General features: G+C 35.4%; 1 protein-coding gene and 1 long non-coding RNA gene across 2 annotated transcripts; one reads left to right on the top strand and one right to left on the bottom strand.

Moving 5' to 3' along the window:
- Positions 1-2,609: 2,609 nt before the first annotated feature.
- Positions 2,610-3,147, bottom strand: LOC121258186. Its single transcript, XR_005939355.1, has 3 exons — positions 3,086-3,147; positions 2,854-2,954; positions 2,610-2,620 (listed from the first exon to the last, which is right to left on the bottom strand). It is a non-coding gene; the product is annotated as an uncharacterized LOC121258186 (long non-coding RNA).
- An 11,614-nt stretch (positions 3,148-14,761) lies between these two features.
- On the top strand, positions 14,762-15,619 carry LOC121258682. Its single transcript, XM_041160225.1, has 2 exons — positions 14,762-15,384; positions 15,415-15,619. Exons 1-2 carry the CDS (start codon positions 14,762-14,764, stop codon positions 15,617-15,619), a joined length of 828 nt encoding a protein of 275 aa, XP_041016159.1.
- The last annotated feature ends 490 nt before the right edge of the window (positions 15,620-16,109 follow it).

Below are 16,109 nucleotides of genomic sequence, written 5' to 3'. Positions count from 1 at the left end.
CACGAACTAGTACATGCATACTCATTGTCATTGTCTCTCATTGTTAGTACAGTCATGGGTTTTAACTTACTGGGATTTGTTACAAATCTCATAGTGGTGGTCTCACTTACGATTTCATTCATCAGAGCTGTAGATCTTGATGCAGATTTAGCCCAAGAGGATTATCTTGAGAACGATAGACCAACCTAATCCGAGAAGTAATTACGGAGGACTTTCTCTGACTAGTGATTATTAGTATCATAAGATGTTTATTTTAGTTAGGTAATAAACTCTTTACGGTTCATTGTGTTTTAATGTAAGTGATGGATTGATAACAGTGGAAAATATTGTTTGGTATGAAGTGATAGTGACTTATAGATATTACTATTAATGAAGGTTTATATTTGTAGACCTATCTAGTACATCTACCATTAGTCTCTGTCTAATCCCCTTACATATTCCGCTGCGATTTATTACCACTAGCGTGTGTTCACCATATGGTCACGTACTTTCCCTAGGAAAGATTCGGGTATTGTTGATCGGCTAGCATCCCTGGCACCACGATCCCTCATCGGGTACGTTATCGAGGGCTGAGGGCGCCACAGGTGAGTGATATACTTGTACTTGTGTCATGCCTCCAACCCCTGCTTGGGATTTGGTGGTGATTGAAACATTGGAGCATGCAACACTGGGTTACATACCCCCATTCAAGACAATTAACATGCATTATACCTAGGCTCGTGCGAACTTTCGATAATTCTGACTTCGTTCAACCTCCGCTTCGATTCCGACTCTGACGGAGTCGGAGTTGTCAGAATGCGGAGTGACTTTGAGAATGACTATCGGAGATTGAGCTTCATGGCGAACTCTGAACTCTGAACTCCGAACTTTGACTTTTTAAAAAAAAAAAAATCAGATGTAAAACGACGTTATTTTACATCTGGATTAAAAAAATAACTAAACGACGTCGTGGAACGACATTGTTTCTTCACTCGGGGGTCCAAAATGCAGGACCCCCCTTCTTCCTTCTTCCCCAAATCCCCTCACTCTCTTTCCCTTCTGAATGTCTTCTCTGAATCTTTGTCTCTGAGCATCTGTTCCCATTCACTTCTCAAGCCAACCTCTGTTCCCGTTTGCCGTTGTCTACATCATTCAGCCGTTATGCGTCCACTAACTCGTAAGTGTACCTTGTAGTCTGACTCTGAGCCCAAAATTTAAAATTTATGGCTCTTAATTTGCTTTTTTGGGCTTTGGAGTGGTGTTGTTGCTCTAATGTTGGTATGGAATATAATCCAAGAATTTTGGTTATGAAATGTCTGGCTTTTGTTTATTTTTGATGTTTTTTCTATTGTTCAAGAGAATAGCGACTCACTAAAAAATGAGTAGCACAAAGGCTATACTAAGTGCAGAAGGGTGTCGCGTAATAATTAAGAATAAATTCCTAGATCGTCTCCTCAGGGAAAGTTACATAAAGTCAATCTCGTTTAAAATGGTGAAAATATTCACAAAGAGAAAATAAAAATGATGGTATGTGCAATGGATGGAAGAGTGCAACAAGAATGAAAAGGGTACTAGTCATGGACTAGATTCATATTTTTGGATTTTTGAGTGTCGAAATGAAATGTAAAAGACTAACAAATTGAAATTAACAATCAAAGAATCAACTAAACTAAAAATCTTAATTAATCTGAAAATTAAGCAATAAAACTGAAATTATTTAAGTCCTAATTAAACTTTAATCAATCTAATATGCAATGGAACTAAGAGATTAATAAAATTAAGCTAAGAATTAAACTAGATTAGAAAGTAATTGACAAAATACGAACTGAAAATTGAAAAGCCCCAAAATCAAGATTCTAGGGTTCATCCTTGTATTCAAATCACAAATTCTCAAAATTAATCCATAGTAATTGTAATCACTGTTCAATGAAATCTTAAAAGAGCAAGAAAAATAGCGATATTAAGTAAAATAAATAGCAAATAAATTTCCCAAATTTCTAAGCCAAAAATCTCAAAATTACTCCATAAAGTTTAAACTAAAATTAAATAAATAGTAGAGAGTAAAAAGAGCAAGTGAAATGAATGGAGATGGAGGCTGTAGGCAATGGAGGAGGTAGCTGGAGCAGCAATTGGACCCTGGAAGAGTTCTTCAAATGTGCGGCACTGCCCTCCAAAAGTCTCAAATTTCGTGCTAATGATATGCTTAAATAGGGTAGGAAAGAAACCCTAATATCTTCATATTCCCACACACAAAATCGCTTAAATTTTAGGACTCAACTTGACAGCCACGTACGCACTTCATGATTTTAAATTTGAAAATTCTTATTAGAGACAACTTTATAGCCCTTTAAGATAGCTTTCCAACGCATCAAGAATCGTATCAATCGGATATTTGAATAGAAAGTTATGATTAAAATAGTAAAGTGTGTCCATTGTGTAAAGTTGACTTTTCTGAAGCTTTTCATTTCTTGACTTATAAAAAAAATAGAAATTAGAAATAATAATAATAATAAAAAAAAGAATCTCAAAAATATATTGTGCATGTGAATAAACATTATCCAATTAAATCACAAGTTATAAAATTAAGCATAAATCATGTTATTAACCAATTTAAATCACAACTCGGATTTATTCATCTTAACTATTTTTTTATCTAAAATTAATAATAATGTAATGAAATAAATAAAATATATTAGTTCTAAATGTATAAAATATACAATAATTCAGCTCAATCAAATAGTTTTTGTTTATGCTCGATTTGGTTGCTGAGAAATAATTGTTGGAAATACTGAGAAGTTATTTCTAGTTATTGAACTAAGTGGCCTTCCTGCAATCGTAGAACTTGGGTCTAGTGAAATTTCTTTTTTTGAGAACCCTGTCCTATGTGTGTTTGTATATTTGCAAATTTCACCAGTTCGACATATCATAAATCCAAGACATGATTCCCAGTTTAGGTTATATGAATCCAACACATTCTTTGCATGCTTGTGCCCCAAAAAAAATACACAAGGGAGAAAAATAAAAGGCAGTGAGGATAACAAGTATTTCTAGCTTTCACTGATGATGCAAGTAAAGACAAACTTCTGTCAAAATGAATATTCTGTACCTGATCTCAGAGATGGAGAGATATGTACGATACGCAAATGAGAAACTGAAAGGCTTGCAATTAATGTTTGTGGTGCGTGATATCATTTTTAGATACCCATCTTCTGCCAAAGAGACTCTAAGACGGAACTCGAAACTGAAAAGACATCGAATCATTATCTTACTAGGAAAAGGGTAAATTTTCAAGTTCATAAAGAATGCTATGAACTAAACCTTGGTCGTAGCATGCACCTAATTCTGTAAAGTTGTTGGCCACTACTTCATTATGTGGATGAGTAACTTCGAGTGTTCTAACTTAATCAGACTCACGTGGATAATCCTCTCCTTTTGTTCTTACTTAACTACATTTAGTTCATTTGAACTAATATGATGATCACTTTTTTGTCTCTTTCCCAAACTCAAAGAATCAAATTGTGATGCTATGGTCACTGATTCACTCAAAACTTGGGAAGGATGATAAGCTACTCAAGCTCATACCTATGGGGCCAGGTCTTTAGATCTTCTTCAGATGGTTTAAGTAGCAGGTCAGTGTAGGGTTTTCCATTTGAGTCATTCGGATGCTGGGGTGGAGGATTTTGATCAAAGACCCAAATCTTGTTCCTGGCAAACCCATGTTGTTCAAGCAGTCCATGGCTTCCAACCTTACATAAATATTTAAGCAAACCTTGTCAGTTAAATTAAACAAGATTGATACATGATATGATAATACTAAAGCACATAGGTACCTGTGGGAAACAAATTGGTATTCCTCCTCGCACTGCTGGTGGTGGTTTAAAGTTGCCTACAGTAGATAAACAGAAAACACAAAATGGCAGGGGCATGAGGGGAATCAGCTTTTGTAAATGGCATGACAGGTTAAGAAACTTCTTCGGCCACTGATGGTACACAGGTTAAAAAATTGACCATTCCTCAATACAGTGAGAAGATGTTGAGGGAAATTCTTGCAGAGATGATAATAGAGGCTTCCGAAAGTTTGTACAAACTATTGAGCCACGATTTTTCATTTCATCACGGTATACGGTGATGTGAGATTATATGAAGAGGCATGCAAAGGAGAAGGCGAAGATGAAGAAGATGTTTATTATCACTAGCTAGAGAGTGTCATTTATGACTGACACATAGACGTCCATGTAGAACGCTTGCTACATGTGTATCACATCACACTACATTGACAATGAGTGGAATTTGCATAAACGAATTATTGGCTTCAAAGCAATTGTTGATCATAAGGGTGCATCCGTTGGGGCGAAGATGGATGATTGTATAAAAGATTGGAGAATTTGAAAAGTGTTGTGTATTACAGTTGACAATGCCAGTGCCAATGACACTATAATTGATTGGTTCAAGCAGAATACAACGATGAAAGATGATGTCATTCGTCAGCACAAGTTTATTCATGTTCGATGTTGTGCTCATATCATTAATCTCATAGTTATTGAGGGGTTAAAAGAGGTTGATGATTTCATTACCAGAGTACGTAGCATTGTGCGATATATGAGGGCTTCCCCCCAAAGGCTTGCCAAGTTTAAGGCAATAGTAGAATAACTTCAGATTGGATGTTCTAGTATGTTGTGCTTGGATGTTTCGACTCGATGGACATGATGTTGGATGTGGCAAATAAGTACCAAAGAGCGTTCGAGTGGATGTAGGTTAAGGATGGGGGCTTGAGGTATGCTTTGTTGGAGCTAGCAGGACAGGGGCTCGGTGTGCCAAACGCACATAATTGGACTAGTGTAAGGTAATTTGTTGAATTTTTTAAAATTTTTTATGACATAAAAACTCACTAAAAAATGAGTAGCACAAAAGCTATCACAAGTACAGGAGGGTGTCGCGTAATAATTATGAATAAATTCATAGATCGTCTCCTCAGGAAAAGTTACTTAAAATCAAACTCATTTAAAATGGTGAAAATATTCACAAGGAGAAAAGAAAAGTGGTGGTATTTGCAATAAATGGAAGAGTGCAATGAGAATAAAAAAAGGCACTAGTCATGGACTATATTCATATTTTTAGATTTTTTTTAGTGTCGGAATGAAATGTAGAAGACTAACAATCAAAGAACCAACTAAGCTAAACAATCTCAATTAATTAATAAAACCAAAATTATTTAAGTTCTAATTAAGCTTTAATCAATCTAATTTGCAATGGAATTAAGACATTAGTAAAACTAAGATAAGAATTAAAATAGATTAGAAAGTAATTGACAAAATATGAATTGAAAATTGAAAAGCCCCAAAATCAAGATTCTAGGTTTCATCCTTGTATTCAAATCACAAATTCTCAAAATCAATCCATAACAATTGTAATCACTGTTAAACGAAAGCTTAAAAGAGCAAGAAAAATAACTACATCAAACTTAAACATTATGAAAATAAAATATCCAAAATCAAATGATTCTAAATTAAAAATCTAAAAAATACACTATAAAATTCAGACTATGATTAAATAGAGATTAGGGAAAGAAAAGAGCAAGCCAAATAGATGGAGATGAAGATGGAAAGCAGTGGAAGAGGTTGGTGAAGCTGCTGTTTGGACCCCTCGAGGTTCTTCAAGCCGCCGTGTTCTTTTTCTGTTTGCGTCCGTTTTTTCCCAAAAAAAAAAAAAATCAAAACTTCCGTCCTTTTTACCTCTCCCAACCAAAGTGAAAGAAAAATAAAATTCCTCCTGCGTCCTTTGGTTTCTCTTTTCAAAACCGAAAAAAATTGTTTTTTTTTCCTTTCTTTTCCACGTGGCATGCGTGAGTTTTGTGAAAGCCAAAAACACTTTTTTTTTTCTTTTAAATCACAACTCGAATTTATTCATGTTAACCATTTTTCCATCTATAGCTAATAATAATGTAATGAAATAAATAAAATATGTATTAACTCAGCTCAATCACACCCCCAACTAGCGTTTTGATAATCCTTGAGCTAAATAGTGAAAATTAATTGAGATGAATATTACATAAAGATCGAAATCCAAACAGATAGAATTAAACACAATTCTAAATTATCACAAAAGTGACACGTTACTACTCAACTCCCAGGGGCTATACCTATCAAGACTATCTCAATAATTTTTCATCTAAAATTAAGGCAAATGTCTCAGAACTTAAATGTGTGTGTAGAGCTAAACTGGCTGTGTGTTCCTCATTACTAGCCATGATTTGTCATAGGATTTTTCAACCTTAAGATTAATCATTACTGATTCTAACTACCTCTAAGCCCAAGGGACTAGCAGTTTTCATGCCAACTCTGTTTTTAAAGGTTGAATTCTCAACTCCCAAAGTCTTGAGTAACTGTTTCTAGCCCTTAATTTAGGAAAGTTCCATAAATCGCTTTCATCTTTATTTCTTTATTTCTTTTTTCATTTTTTTTCCTTTTTTTTTTGGTTTTTATTTTTTTGAAAAAAAGGCTCGGTAGTTATGCAGTTTACTTCTCACGTGTTAAATCAATGAATAGTAAATTGAGGAATACTACAAATGTAAGCATGTGCAAAATGCCCTTCAAAACTTGCCATTCATTCTACAAAAATATCACCAAGTCTCATCTCAATGAGTATAGCATCCTGATATTTCAAGCTACACATCAACAAAATATGATGCATAAAAAATCATGCTATGTGCTCAAGCTTGAAAATAAATCTTCACAAAATGATTTCGCTCAACTACTCCACAATGATGCTCAAATTTCACAAAATATTAGAAATAGAGTGTGTATCAATGTACATCACATTAATGCAATTTTTTTTTTTTAAAAAAAATCTGTGCACACACGCTACCCCTAACTAGTGAGAGAAATGGTACTCAATGAATCTAACGAAAGAAAACAAAGTACATAGGAATAAGTAAGCAACACAGACAACCAAGCGTGTGATATAAAATCAAAGCAAAACAATGATAAATATAAAAAACAAAATGCAATTAAACAAACTTATAAGGGAGAAAAAGATCAAAACACTTCCCTGGAATCTTGCACAAGCAAGATCTCTTCATTTGGATCAAAGGCAGTTATAAACGACTTCAAACATTATCCATTGACAATGAAGCTATTACCATTCTTCGGATTGACAATGTCTACTGCCCTGTGAGGATGAACCTTCTTTACAATGTTCGGTCCACTCCATCGGGATTTCAGTTTACCAGGAGAAATATGTAAGCAAGAGTTGTAAAGAAGAACTTCCTGGCCAAGTGTGAAATGCTTGGGGATGAATTTTCTGATCATGTAGAATTTTCATGCGTTCCTTCACCAGTTGAGCATTGTCATAGGCATCTCGACGAGTTTCATCTAATTCATTGATTTGCAATTTTCTCAACCTTGAAGCTTCATCCAATTCATTGATCTACAATTTTCATGCGTTCCTTCACTAGTTATAGCCGAAAGAGCTCAATGCTGAATTTCATCAGGTAAATGAAAAGCTTTGCCAAAAACTAATCGATAAGGGGACAACCCTAGATTAGCTTTAAAAGCTATCCTATAAACCCACAAAGCATCAAGAAGCTTAATTGACCAGTCTTTCTTATTAGGATTCATAGTTTTCTCCAAAATGATTTTGATCTCTCTATTTGCCAATTCTACTTGCCCATGTGTTTGAGAGTGATAAGGGGTAGAAACTCGGTGTGTGATACCACATGCACCCATATGATAAAATCTCAACACAGAAGAAAACTCACCATCAGGAATGCACTTTCAAATCAATTGGTCCGAACAATATTTGAAAAAGTATGAATCATCAAAATAAAAGTGTCTTACCACAAAGTTCAATCGATGCTTATCTTGGGTGGACCATTCAAAAGGCATTCGCTCAGTCACCAGATAGTTGACTATGTCAGCATTCCAGGGAGCTCTATGAATCACAAAGAGCTGCTCATCCGGGAAACTATCATGAAGAGGAAGGTTGGCATTTGAAGAGGAGGATTATGGCAATCTAGAGAGGTGGTCAGCTACCACGTTTTCAACTCCTTTCTTGTTCTTAACGTTGATGTTGAACTCTTGAAGTAATAAAATCTAGTGGATTAAGCATGGTTTGCATCTTTCTTAGTCAACAAATACTTCAAAGCAGAGTGGTTAGTGAAAATGGTAACAGGAGAACCAAGAATGTAAGCCCGAAATTTATCAAGTGCAAAAACCACTACAAGCAATTCTTTTTCAGTAGTGATGTAATTTTTCTGGGCAGCATTCAAGGTTCTACTACCATAATAAATCACAAAAGGTCTATTATTCACACGCTGTCCCAAAACAGCACCCAACATATAATCACTTGCATCGGTCATAATTTCCAAGGTAATGTCCCACTGCGGGGGTTGCATAACGGGGGTGGTGGTAAGCGATTCTTTAAGGGTATCAAAAGTTTTTTGGCACTCATCAGTCCAAACAAATTCAATATCATTTTGTAAAATAGTGCACAAAGTTTTTGCAATAGAACTGAACCGTTGAATAAACCACCTATAAAAGCAGCATGGCCAAGGAAAGAATGAATATCCTTAACCATCCTAGAAATAGAAAGTTTAGATATTAATTTAATTTTTGCCTTGTCGACCTTTATACCTTCAAAAGAAACAATATATCCCAAGACAATGCTCTGAGTAACCATAAATTGGCATTTCTCCCAATTAAGTAAAATATTTTTTTCCTCATATCTTTTGAGAATACGTGCCAAATTATGCAAACAACTATCAAAAGATTTCCCAAAACCAGAGAAGTCATCCATGAATATTTCACAAATATCCTCAATCGTGTTAGAAAAATACTCATCATGCATCTCTGAAAGGTGGCTAGGGTATTACATAAACCAAAAGGCATTCTGGTAAAAGCAAAGGTACCGAAAGGACATGTGAAAGTGGTTTTCTCCTGGTCCTCAGGTGCTACTGCAATTTGATAATAACCAGAATATCCATCCAAGAAGCAATAAAATGCATTATTAGGCACTCTTTCTAAAATTTGATCCAAGAATGGTAAAGGAAAATAATCATTCCTATTGGCTGAATTAAGTTTTCTATAATCAATGCACTTCTCCAGCCAGTAACCATTATAGTTGAAATTAACTTATTTACAGTTAAACCAGATTTTTTTGGTATCACTTGAGTTGGGCTTACCCACTTATTGTCTGATATAGGATAAATGATACCCACTACGAGGAGCTTGAGCACTTCCTCTCTGACAACTTCCTTCATGGTTGGATTGAGCCTACATTGAGCATCACGAACCGGTGTAGCATCATCTTTAAGATGGATTCTATTGGTACAAATAGCAGCATCAATACCTTTAATGTCGGCTATTGTCCAACCAATTGCGCCTCGATACTTTCTTAGGACTTCAATCAACTGGATTTCATCATTCTGATTTAACTTTCAGGAAATCACCATAAGGAAAGTCCATTCAGGACTAAGAAAAACATACTTTAAATTTTGAGGAAGTGGTTTCAGCTCCAACTGGGAAACATTTTCTCTCAAGATTTAAGTATGTCTGGTGGTGGTAGAGTTTCAAACCGGTGTTGTCATCTTGTGGTTGCAAATTGTACTTCAAGTGGTAAAGAAGAATCTGCAAAATAATCCAAAAATTCAAGGACATTTTCATCAACATGGTCAGTTTTTTAATCAAGTAAAAATTCAGGTGTCTAAAAAATGGAATCTTCATTAGAGAAAGGAAAACTTGAGCAAATAAATTCTGTTAGTGTCAAACTCTCTACAGCATTCAAATCACTCATCAAAATGTGCTGGCATCTTGCAAGCAATGAAAACATTCAACTCAAATGCCATGTTCTCCAAAGTAAGCTTCAGAACTCCATTTCTACGATTAATCAAAGCATTTAATGTAGCTAGAAATGGTCTTCCAAGGATGACAGGAGCATGGTAAATAGTGGAAGCTAGCTGTTGCATATCGAGATCTACAAAATTCACTGGGTAGTAGAATTTGTCCACCTGGACCAGCACATCCTCAACATTACCCCTCGGCACCTTAACTGATATGTCAATCAATTGTAGCATGAAGGTCTTTTACAGCTCACCCAATCCCAATTGCTCATACACTGAGAACGGTAGCAACTTCAAACTACTCCCCAAATCAAGTAAAGCTCTCCCAACGCGTGACTCACCGATCATAATCAAAATGTTGGGAGAGCCAGGATCTCCGAACTTCTGAGGAGTCTCTCTCAATATCAATGCACTGACTTGCTCCGTTAGGAAAGCCTTATTCTTTACATTCAGCTTCCTCTTCACTATGCACATGTAATATCCCACTAGAAATTCATTGGTGGAATTTCTATTGACTTTAGGAATCTCGTGAAAACCCCATAAGTTTTTATGAATCGACCAATCGCACAGGTTTTAGTCTGTCAACATAGTTAGTGTTATCACTCACTATGGTGTTAGAAATATGAGTTTAATTATTTGAGGTAATTAGAAGTGTCAGAATGTGTTTTGGTCTATGCCATTTGACTCAGTTTTTTTATTTAGATTTTTATGGTGAATAACCCATTTTCATAATTTTGGACTAAATGCTTGTTTGAAATTATGAAATTATTTTTAGGGGCACTCCGGGGTTGAATTTTGGTAAACGATTTTCACTATAGGTTAATATGAATATTTAGGATTTTTGAGTACTAAGTTTATTATGCATTTTTTCAGAGTGAATAGAAATCTCAATAAGTGCATCCAGTGCAGTGTTTTCAAAATCACAATGTGGAATGCTTAAATTAGGTTAGAGAAGTTTTATTTGGATACTTGGCAAGATCTTAGCCACACATTGTGAATAGTATTAGACACTTGGCACCACAAGGAACCATGAAATTGTGAATGAAATCAAGGTGTGAGACCATACCCCCTAAGCAAAACTTTATTTCATCTGATCAACCAATTATGCTAGATCAAAGAGGGTTTCAATCCAAGAGAAACCCTAAATAGTTGGAATCCAAATAAAACCCCAAAAGCTTGGTTGAAACCGAAATCCTAAACGGTTTCCGAAACCCTAAAGTTGGCCTCCGATCCGATTTTAATCCGATTTCTAGTATTATGTTTAATGACTTGATTAAATCACTTCCATATGCTATTAATTAATCAAATCCTTTTTATGACATCATTATCCAACCTTTTAAACTTTGAAAATTTGATTGGGCCAAGAAAAACTGGATTTGAGCTTGATAGCATCTCAAACCCTAACCAAATCCCATTTAAACCCAAATTAAAGCCACTTGGTTGGGGCCCACCAAGGCCCACGAATTTGGAAACCTTGGCAAAACTTCTTGAAGAAGTTTACTCTCCCACACGGCAAGTCATCCACTGCCCTTGGTTGCACCCAATAGTGTCTTGATGTGAAGGAGAAATCCACCTCATCAACCTGCATACCTCACAGCTGTTGTAGGCAGTCATTGCCCCTCACTATTCTCCACTTTATGTCACATAGCCACCTCCAATCAAGGATCATTCAAGCCTATAAATTCCCCCTCCAGAAGTCTAAGGTCGTGCAAAACACATTTCACTCCCTTTTATCACTTCTTGACCCGCTCTAAGAGAGAGATAAAAAAGAGCTCTCTTGGGTAGATTTCTGTGTTTATTGCGTGGAGATTTTTGACCTTTTTTATGTATTTTCTCATGATGACTCATTCAACAAAATTGTTCGTCTTTGAGTATAGTTTTCATGGATATCTTATTTGTCTCATTCCATTCTCATTCGGTTGGTCAAAAGTATTTTTAACCATGGAAAAGTCATTTTGGGTATGAACTGGAGAGTATGTTATGTTTTGAAATTTTTTACCAAACTAATGGACATATCTTGGTCCAAAAATATAATGGAGTGTTGTTCGCATGTATTTATGAATTTTAATTGTAGTTTTATTGCATGACTAAAGCTTTTGATGATAGATTTCCTTAAATCTACAAACTTGAAAACTGGAAGTGGAAAAACTGTTTTTGTTTTAAGAAAGTTTGAATATTTCATGGTTTAATTTTACTTCAAAGTCTTTGATATTTTTATGTATGAGCCTAAGCCTCTTATATACATGTTAGGATATTATTTTGAAGATATTTTGTATTAGTTTTAAAAATATGATTTTTCTATGCAAGAGGATTTTCGTTAGCCCTAAGATTTGATATTTTTGGGTTAGATCTATGTTTTATTGAGTTTTAGCCATTTGATTTTAAGTTTGATAGTTGGCTCTTCTTTATGTCACATTTTTAAATCATGTGATGTTTTACTTTGAAGATCACATGTCTTTAAGCCATGGATCAAGAGATTGATCAAAGTTAGTTGAGAGAAAAGTTTCTATTTTTGGACTAAGCGTAAAACCAAAAACTCCAAGTGTTATTTTTGATTCTTGGTGACTTTTGTTTGATCATTTAAAGCATGGTTGATCTTAGAATGATGCTATGAATATGTTAGATGTAAGATTTGATTTTTTGGAATTCTTGGAGATGTTTTGAATAAGATCAAAACTTGTGATTCAAGGTTTTGCTTTTAGTAAAAAAGTTTGGATCTTTTTACTAAATAGTTTTGGGTTGATGATTAGTAAGTTCTTGTTGGATATTTTAAGTATGTTTTTAAACTTAGGATAGGAAGATCTTTGTTGCAAAAATTTGGTTTGATCATGAGTCTTGAAACTAGAAGAAGTGCAACAAAAATTAAGGAAACAAATTCTATGGATATTTCAGCCAGTGTGTTTTCCATAGTTGTGATTTGTTTTAAATTTTTCTAAACTGATATTTGAGTTTAGGATGAAATTTACATGGGGAATGTAAATTTTAGAAATTTTAAGAGTTAAGATGTGAAATCCTTAAGTTAGGAGTAAAATGGTCATTTTCCCAAATGTAGAGGCTAAAATTGTAATTTTAGTCTAAGTTAGCTTATTTTCATGTTTCTAATTTTTAGTAATTAAATTTCAAACTTTTAGAATACCCTCTTACAGTTCCTCGTATTTCGCACTTTATTCTTGTAGAACGTGACTATCGAGGTAAATTAGCTCTTAACTCACTATCAGTTTACTTTGTATGTGTGATGGGTAAGGAAACTATAGTTTATGTTCGTATGTCGTTATATATGCCATGTCATGCCATACCATGTCATTATATGTTTATCTGTTACACAATCTATTATATCACGTATTGCTATAAATTGCAAGTATGTCATGTTACGTTATGCCATCTGTTACATGTATGCCATGTCACATAATATTCATTGTTACATGTATGCCATGTCATGTAATATTTACTATTGTATGTTATGCCATGTTATGACTACTCTATCATGGTGATCCCATGAGACAAGAATATGTTTCAAGTTCATGTTTAAGTCATGTTATGTTCTGGTTTATGTTATGTTCAAGTTCACATTCATGCTATGTTTCAAGTCTATATTATGTTTCAAGTTCATGTTCTTGTCAGGTTATGTTTACATTCTTGTTATGTTCAAGTTTACATTATATTTCAAGTTCACGTTTATTTTATATTATGCTCAAGTTCATGTTATGTTCAAGTTCATGTTAAATTACGTATGTTCACGTTCATGCTATTTGCCAAGTCCAGGTTATGTTTCAAGTTCACGTTCATGCTATGTTGCTAGTCCATGTTATGTTTTAAGTTCACGTACATGTCATGTCACATCAAGCTAAGTTTCAGTTTCAGTTCAAGTTATGTGATTTACGCCATGCTATATGTTAAGCTATGCTATACTTACTTATAACTTTGATTATGCATTCATGCTTTTACTGTCATGCATGCATCATTAATCTGTGTGGAAGTTTCTAGTTAACTTGTTGAGATTTGTAATCAAATCTCCCCATGGTAGTCCCAACTATCATTCCCCTCGAATGGTAGGCGATGTGTTCGGATCAGAGCAGGGAGCACACACTGGCAGACTAAAATAGGTTGACTAGATGCTATAGACGCAACACGGAGCTTGTAGCCTCCATACTTAGGTCTTTGGATAGTATTTCTACATCGTTAGTCGAGTTACGCGAGTGATTGACCGAACTAGCCCAATAATGTATTTTTGGAATGTAATTATGGAGCTAGGTCTTCGTTGTTTTGAGATTACAGTCTTCTGAGACTCATGCTGTAATCGTGGATGTTTATTTTGTTAAGTATGCATGGATTATGTTTTAACTGTTTGGGATATTATAAGTTTGATGCATATAATTGCTAAAAAAAAAAAACTATCTACTGCGAATATTGCATAATGCTAGATGCATGTTAGGAACATTGCATCTTATATGTCATGAACTGGGGTAGGTAACCATGTGTTGCATGTCCTGACACTTCGGATGTCCATCCCCAAGCAAACTTTGGGGGCGTCACAGGGTGGTATCAGAGCAATACATCTCTGGGTTTAAATCCACATGTCCTTAGAAAATGCAGCAAATATTAGGCTTCAAATTTTAGTCTTCATTAGGCTTGAATTTTGTTTGAAGTATGAGAGATAGTACGTGGTTGTAACACTTGTACTCATGTGTTTTAGGATGTCACATGACTCATGGTAGGATACCTCAGAACCCTAAGGGAGCCACAAATCAGGAGAATTGGAATCCCCCGATGGATGGAGGATTAGCTGAAGCTGTACATCTACTAGCTGACATGCTTAGACAATAGCAACAGGAGCAAGTGCATGTACCTAGACTCGAAGTCAGTGGTTGTCTGTATGAGAAGTTCTAGATCCATCATTATCCAAACTTTTTTGGTAATGAAGAGCCACTGAAAGCCGAAAAATGGATTATGGATCTCGAAAGGACATACATCTGTGGTTGTACTGAGGACCAGAAGGTTCTATATGCTGGATACCTATTCCAAGGAGAAGCTGGAATATGGTGGGATATGCGAAGGCAGCTTCTAGTCAGGGAACTAGGAAGTTTGGCTGCATTGTCATGGGAGAGATTTAAGGAAGAGTTCGACAACAGATTCTTCCCATATTCTATCAAACAGCTGAAGGCGCAAGAGTTCGCAACTTTAACTCAAGGTAGTTTGATCGTAGAGCAATACGCCGCTAAGTTTATGGCATTAGGAAGGTTTGCACTACACTTGATTTCTACTCAAAGGATGCAGGCACAAAAGTTTCAAGCAGGACTTCAGCCAAGGATCCGTAGCCAAGTAGCTTGCCTAATAATAGAGAATTACCAAGAGTTGGTAAACGTGGCTGCGATAATAGAGACAGAGCATAAGGATTTGATTGCCCTGATCATTTCGGAAAGAAAGAGGACTTCATCATACGCTGCTAAAGAAAGTTCAGAAAGGAATAAGATGTTTACTGGATCAGATAAAGGAAAATGCATTGAAACTAAGAGCTCAATGCTGATCACATTTCCACCTTGTGGAGAGTGCAGTAAACACCATGGAGGCAGGTGCTGAATTGCATTGGGAACTTGTTTCAGGTGTGGCCAATGGGATCATATGATCAAAGATTGCCCTAGTGTTGCTTTGAGGAATAAAAGAAAAGGGGTTTCTCTCAACAAAGGCTACAAACCAAAGCCGAGGCAGCACGTGCCGTTGAGAGTGTATGCTGTCACTCAGGGAGACGCAAATGCTAACGCCGAAGGAACTGAAGAAGCTGGCACCATCATCGGGATTTTTTTCTAAGACCTAGGTATTGTTAAGCTTATGCAAGGTTAATTTGATTGCAATTGATTGTATTATTGCATTATTGTTATTTTGGGGAATGTCAAGTCATTGAAGTTTGTAACTTGTACGCTATTGATTCAAGTGAGTCCCTCTTTTAGTGATTGTGGTATTACATGAGAGTTTAGTTCGGAAGCTGAATTGTTACCCAAGTGGTAAGAGTAACAATTCTCATTAAGAGTATTATTGTTCATATCAGTGTAGATATAGAATATCCTTTAGCAATTGGAGGAAGGATATTGAAGGTTGATAAATTAGTATTCCATATATATAGAGTTGTTTTGATTTTGAGGATCCAAAGGAATTTGTGTTAGGAAGAGTAAAGTGCTTGGGAGAGGCTTTGGCCATAGTAGGATTCGCTTATGGTGGTAGTTTTATCCAGCTACCATTAAGTGTTTTTGGCAAAGCATTATGTTTGTGTAAAACGTAGATTGTCTTTATATCGGAGACT

This window comes from Juglans microcarpa x Juglans regia, chromosome 3S (assembly GCF_004785595.1).
Source record: "Juglans microcarpa x Juglans regia isolate MS1-56 chromosome 3S, Jm3101_v1.0, whole genome shotgun sequence".
Lineage (NCBI taxonomy): Eukaryota > Viridiplantae > Streptophyta > Magnoliopsida > Fagales > Juglandaceae > Juglans > Juglans microcarpa x Juglans regia.
Note: the sequence above shows the minus strand (reverse complement) of the source record. Positions and strands in the feature narration are given on the sequence as shown.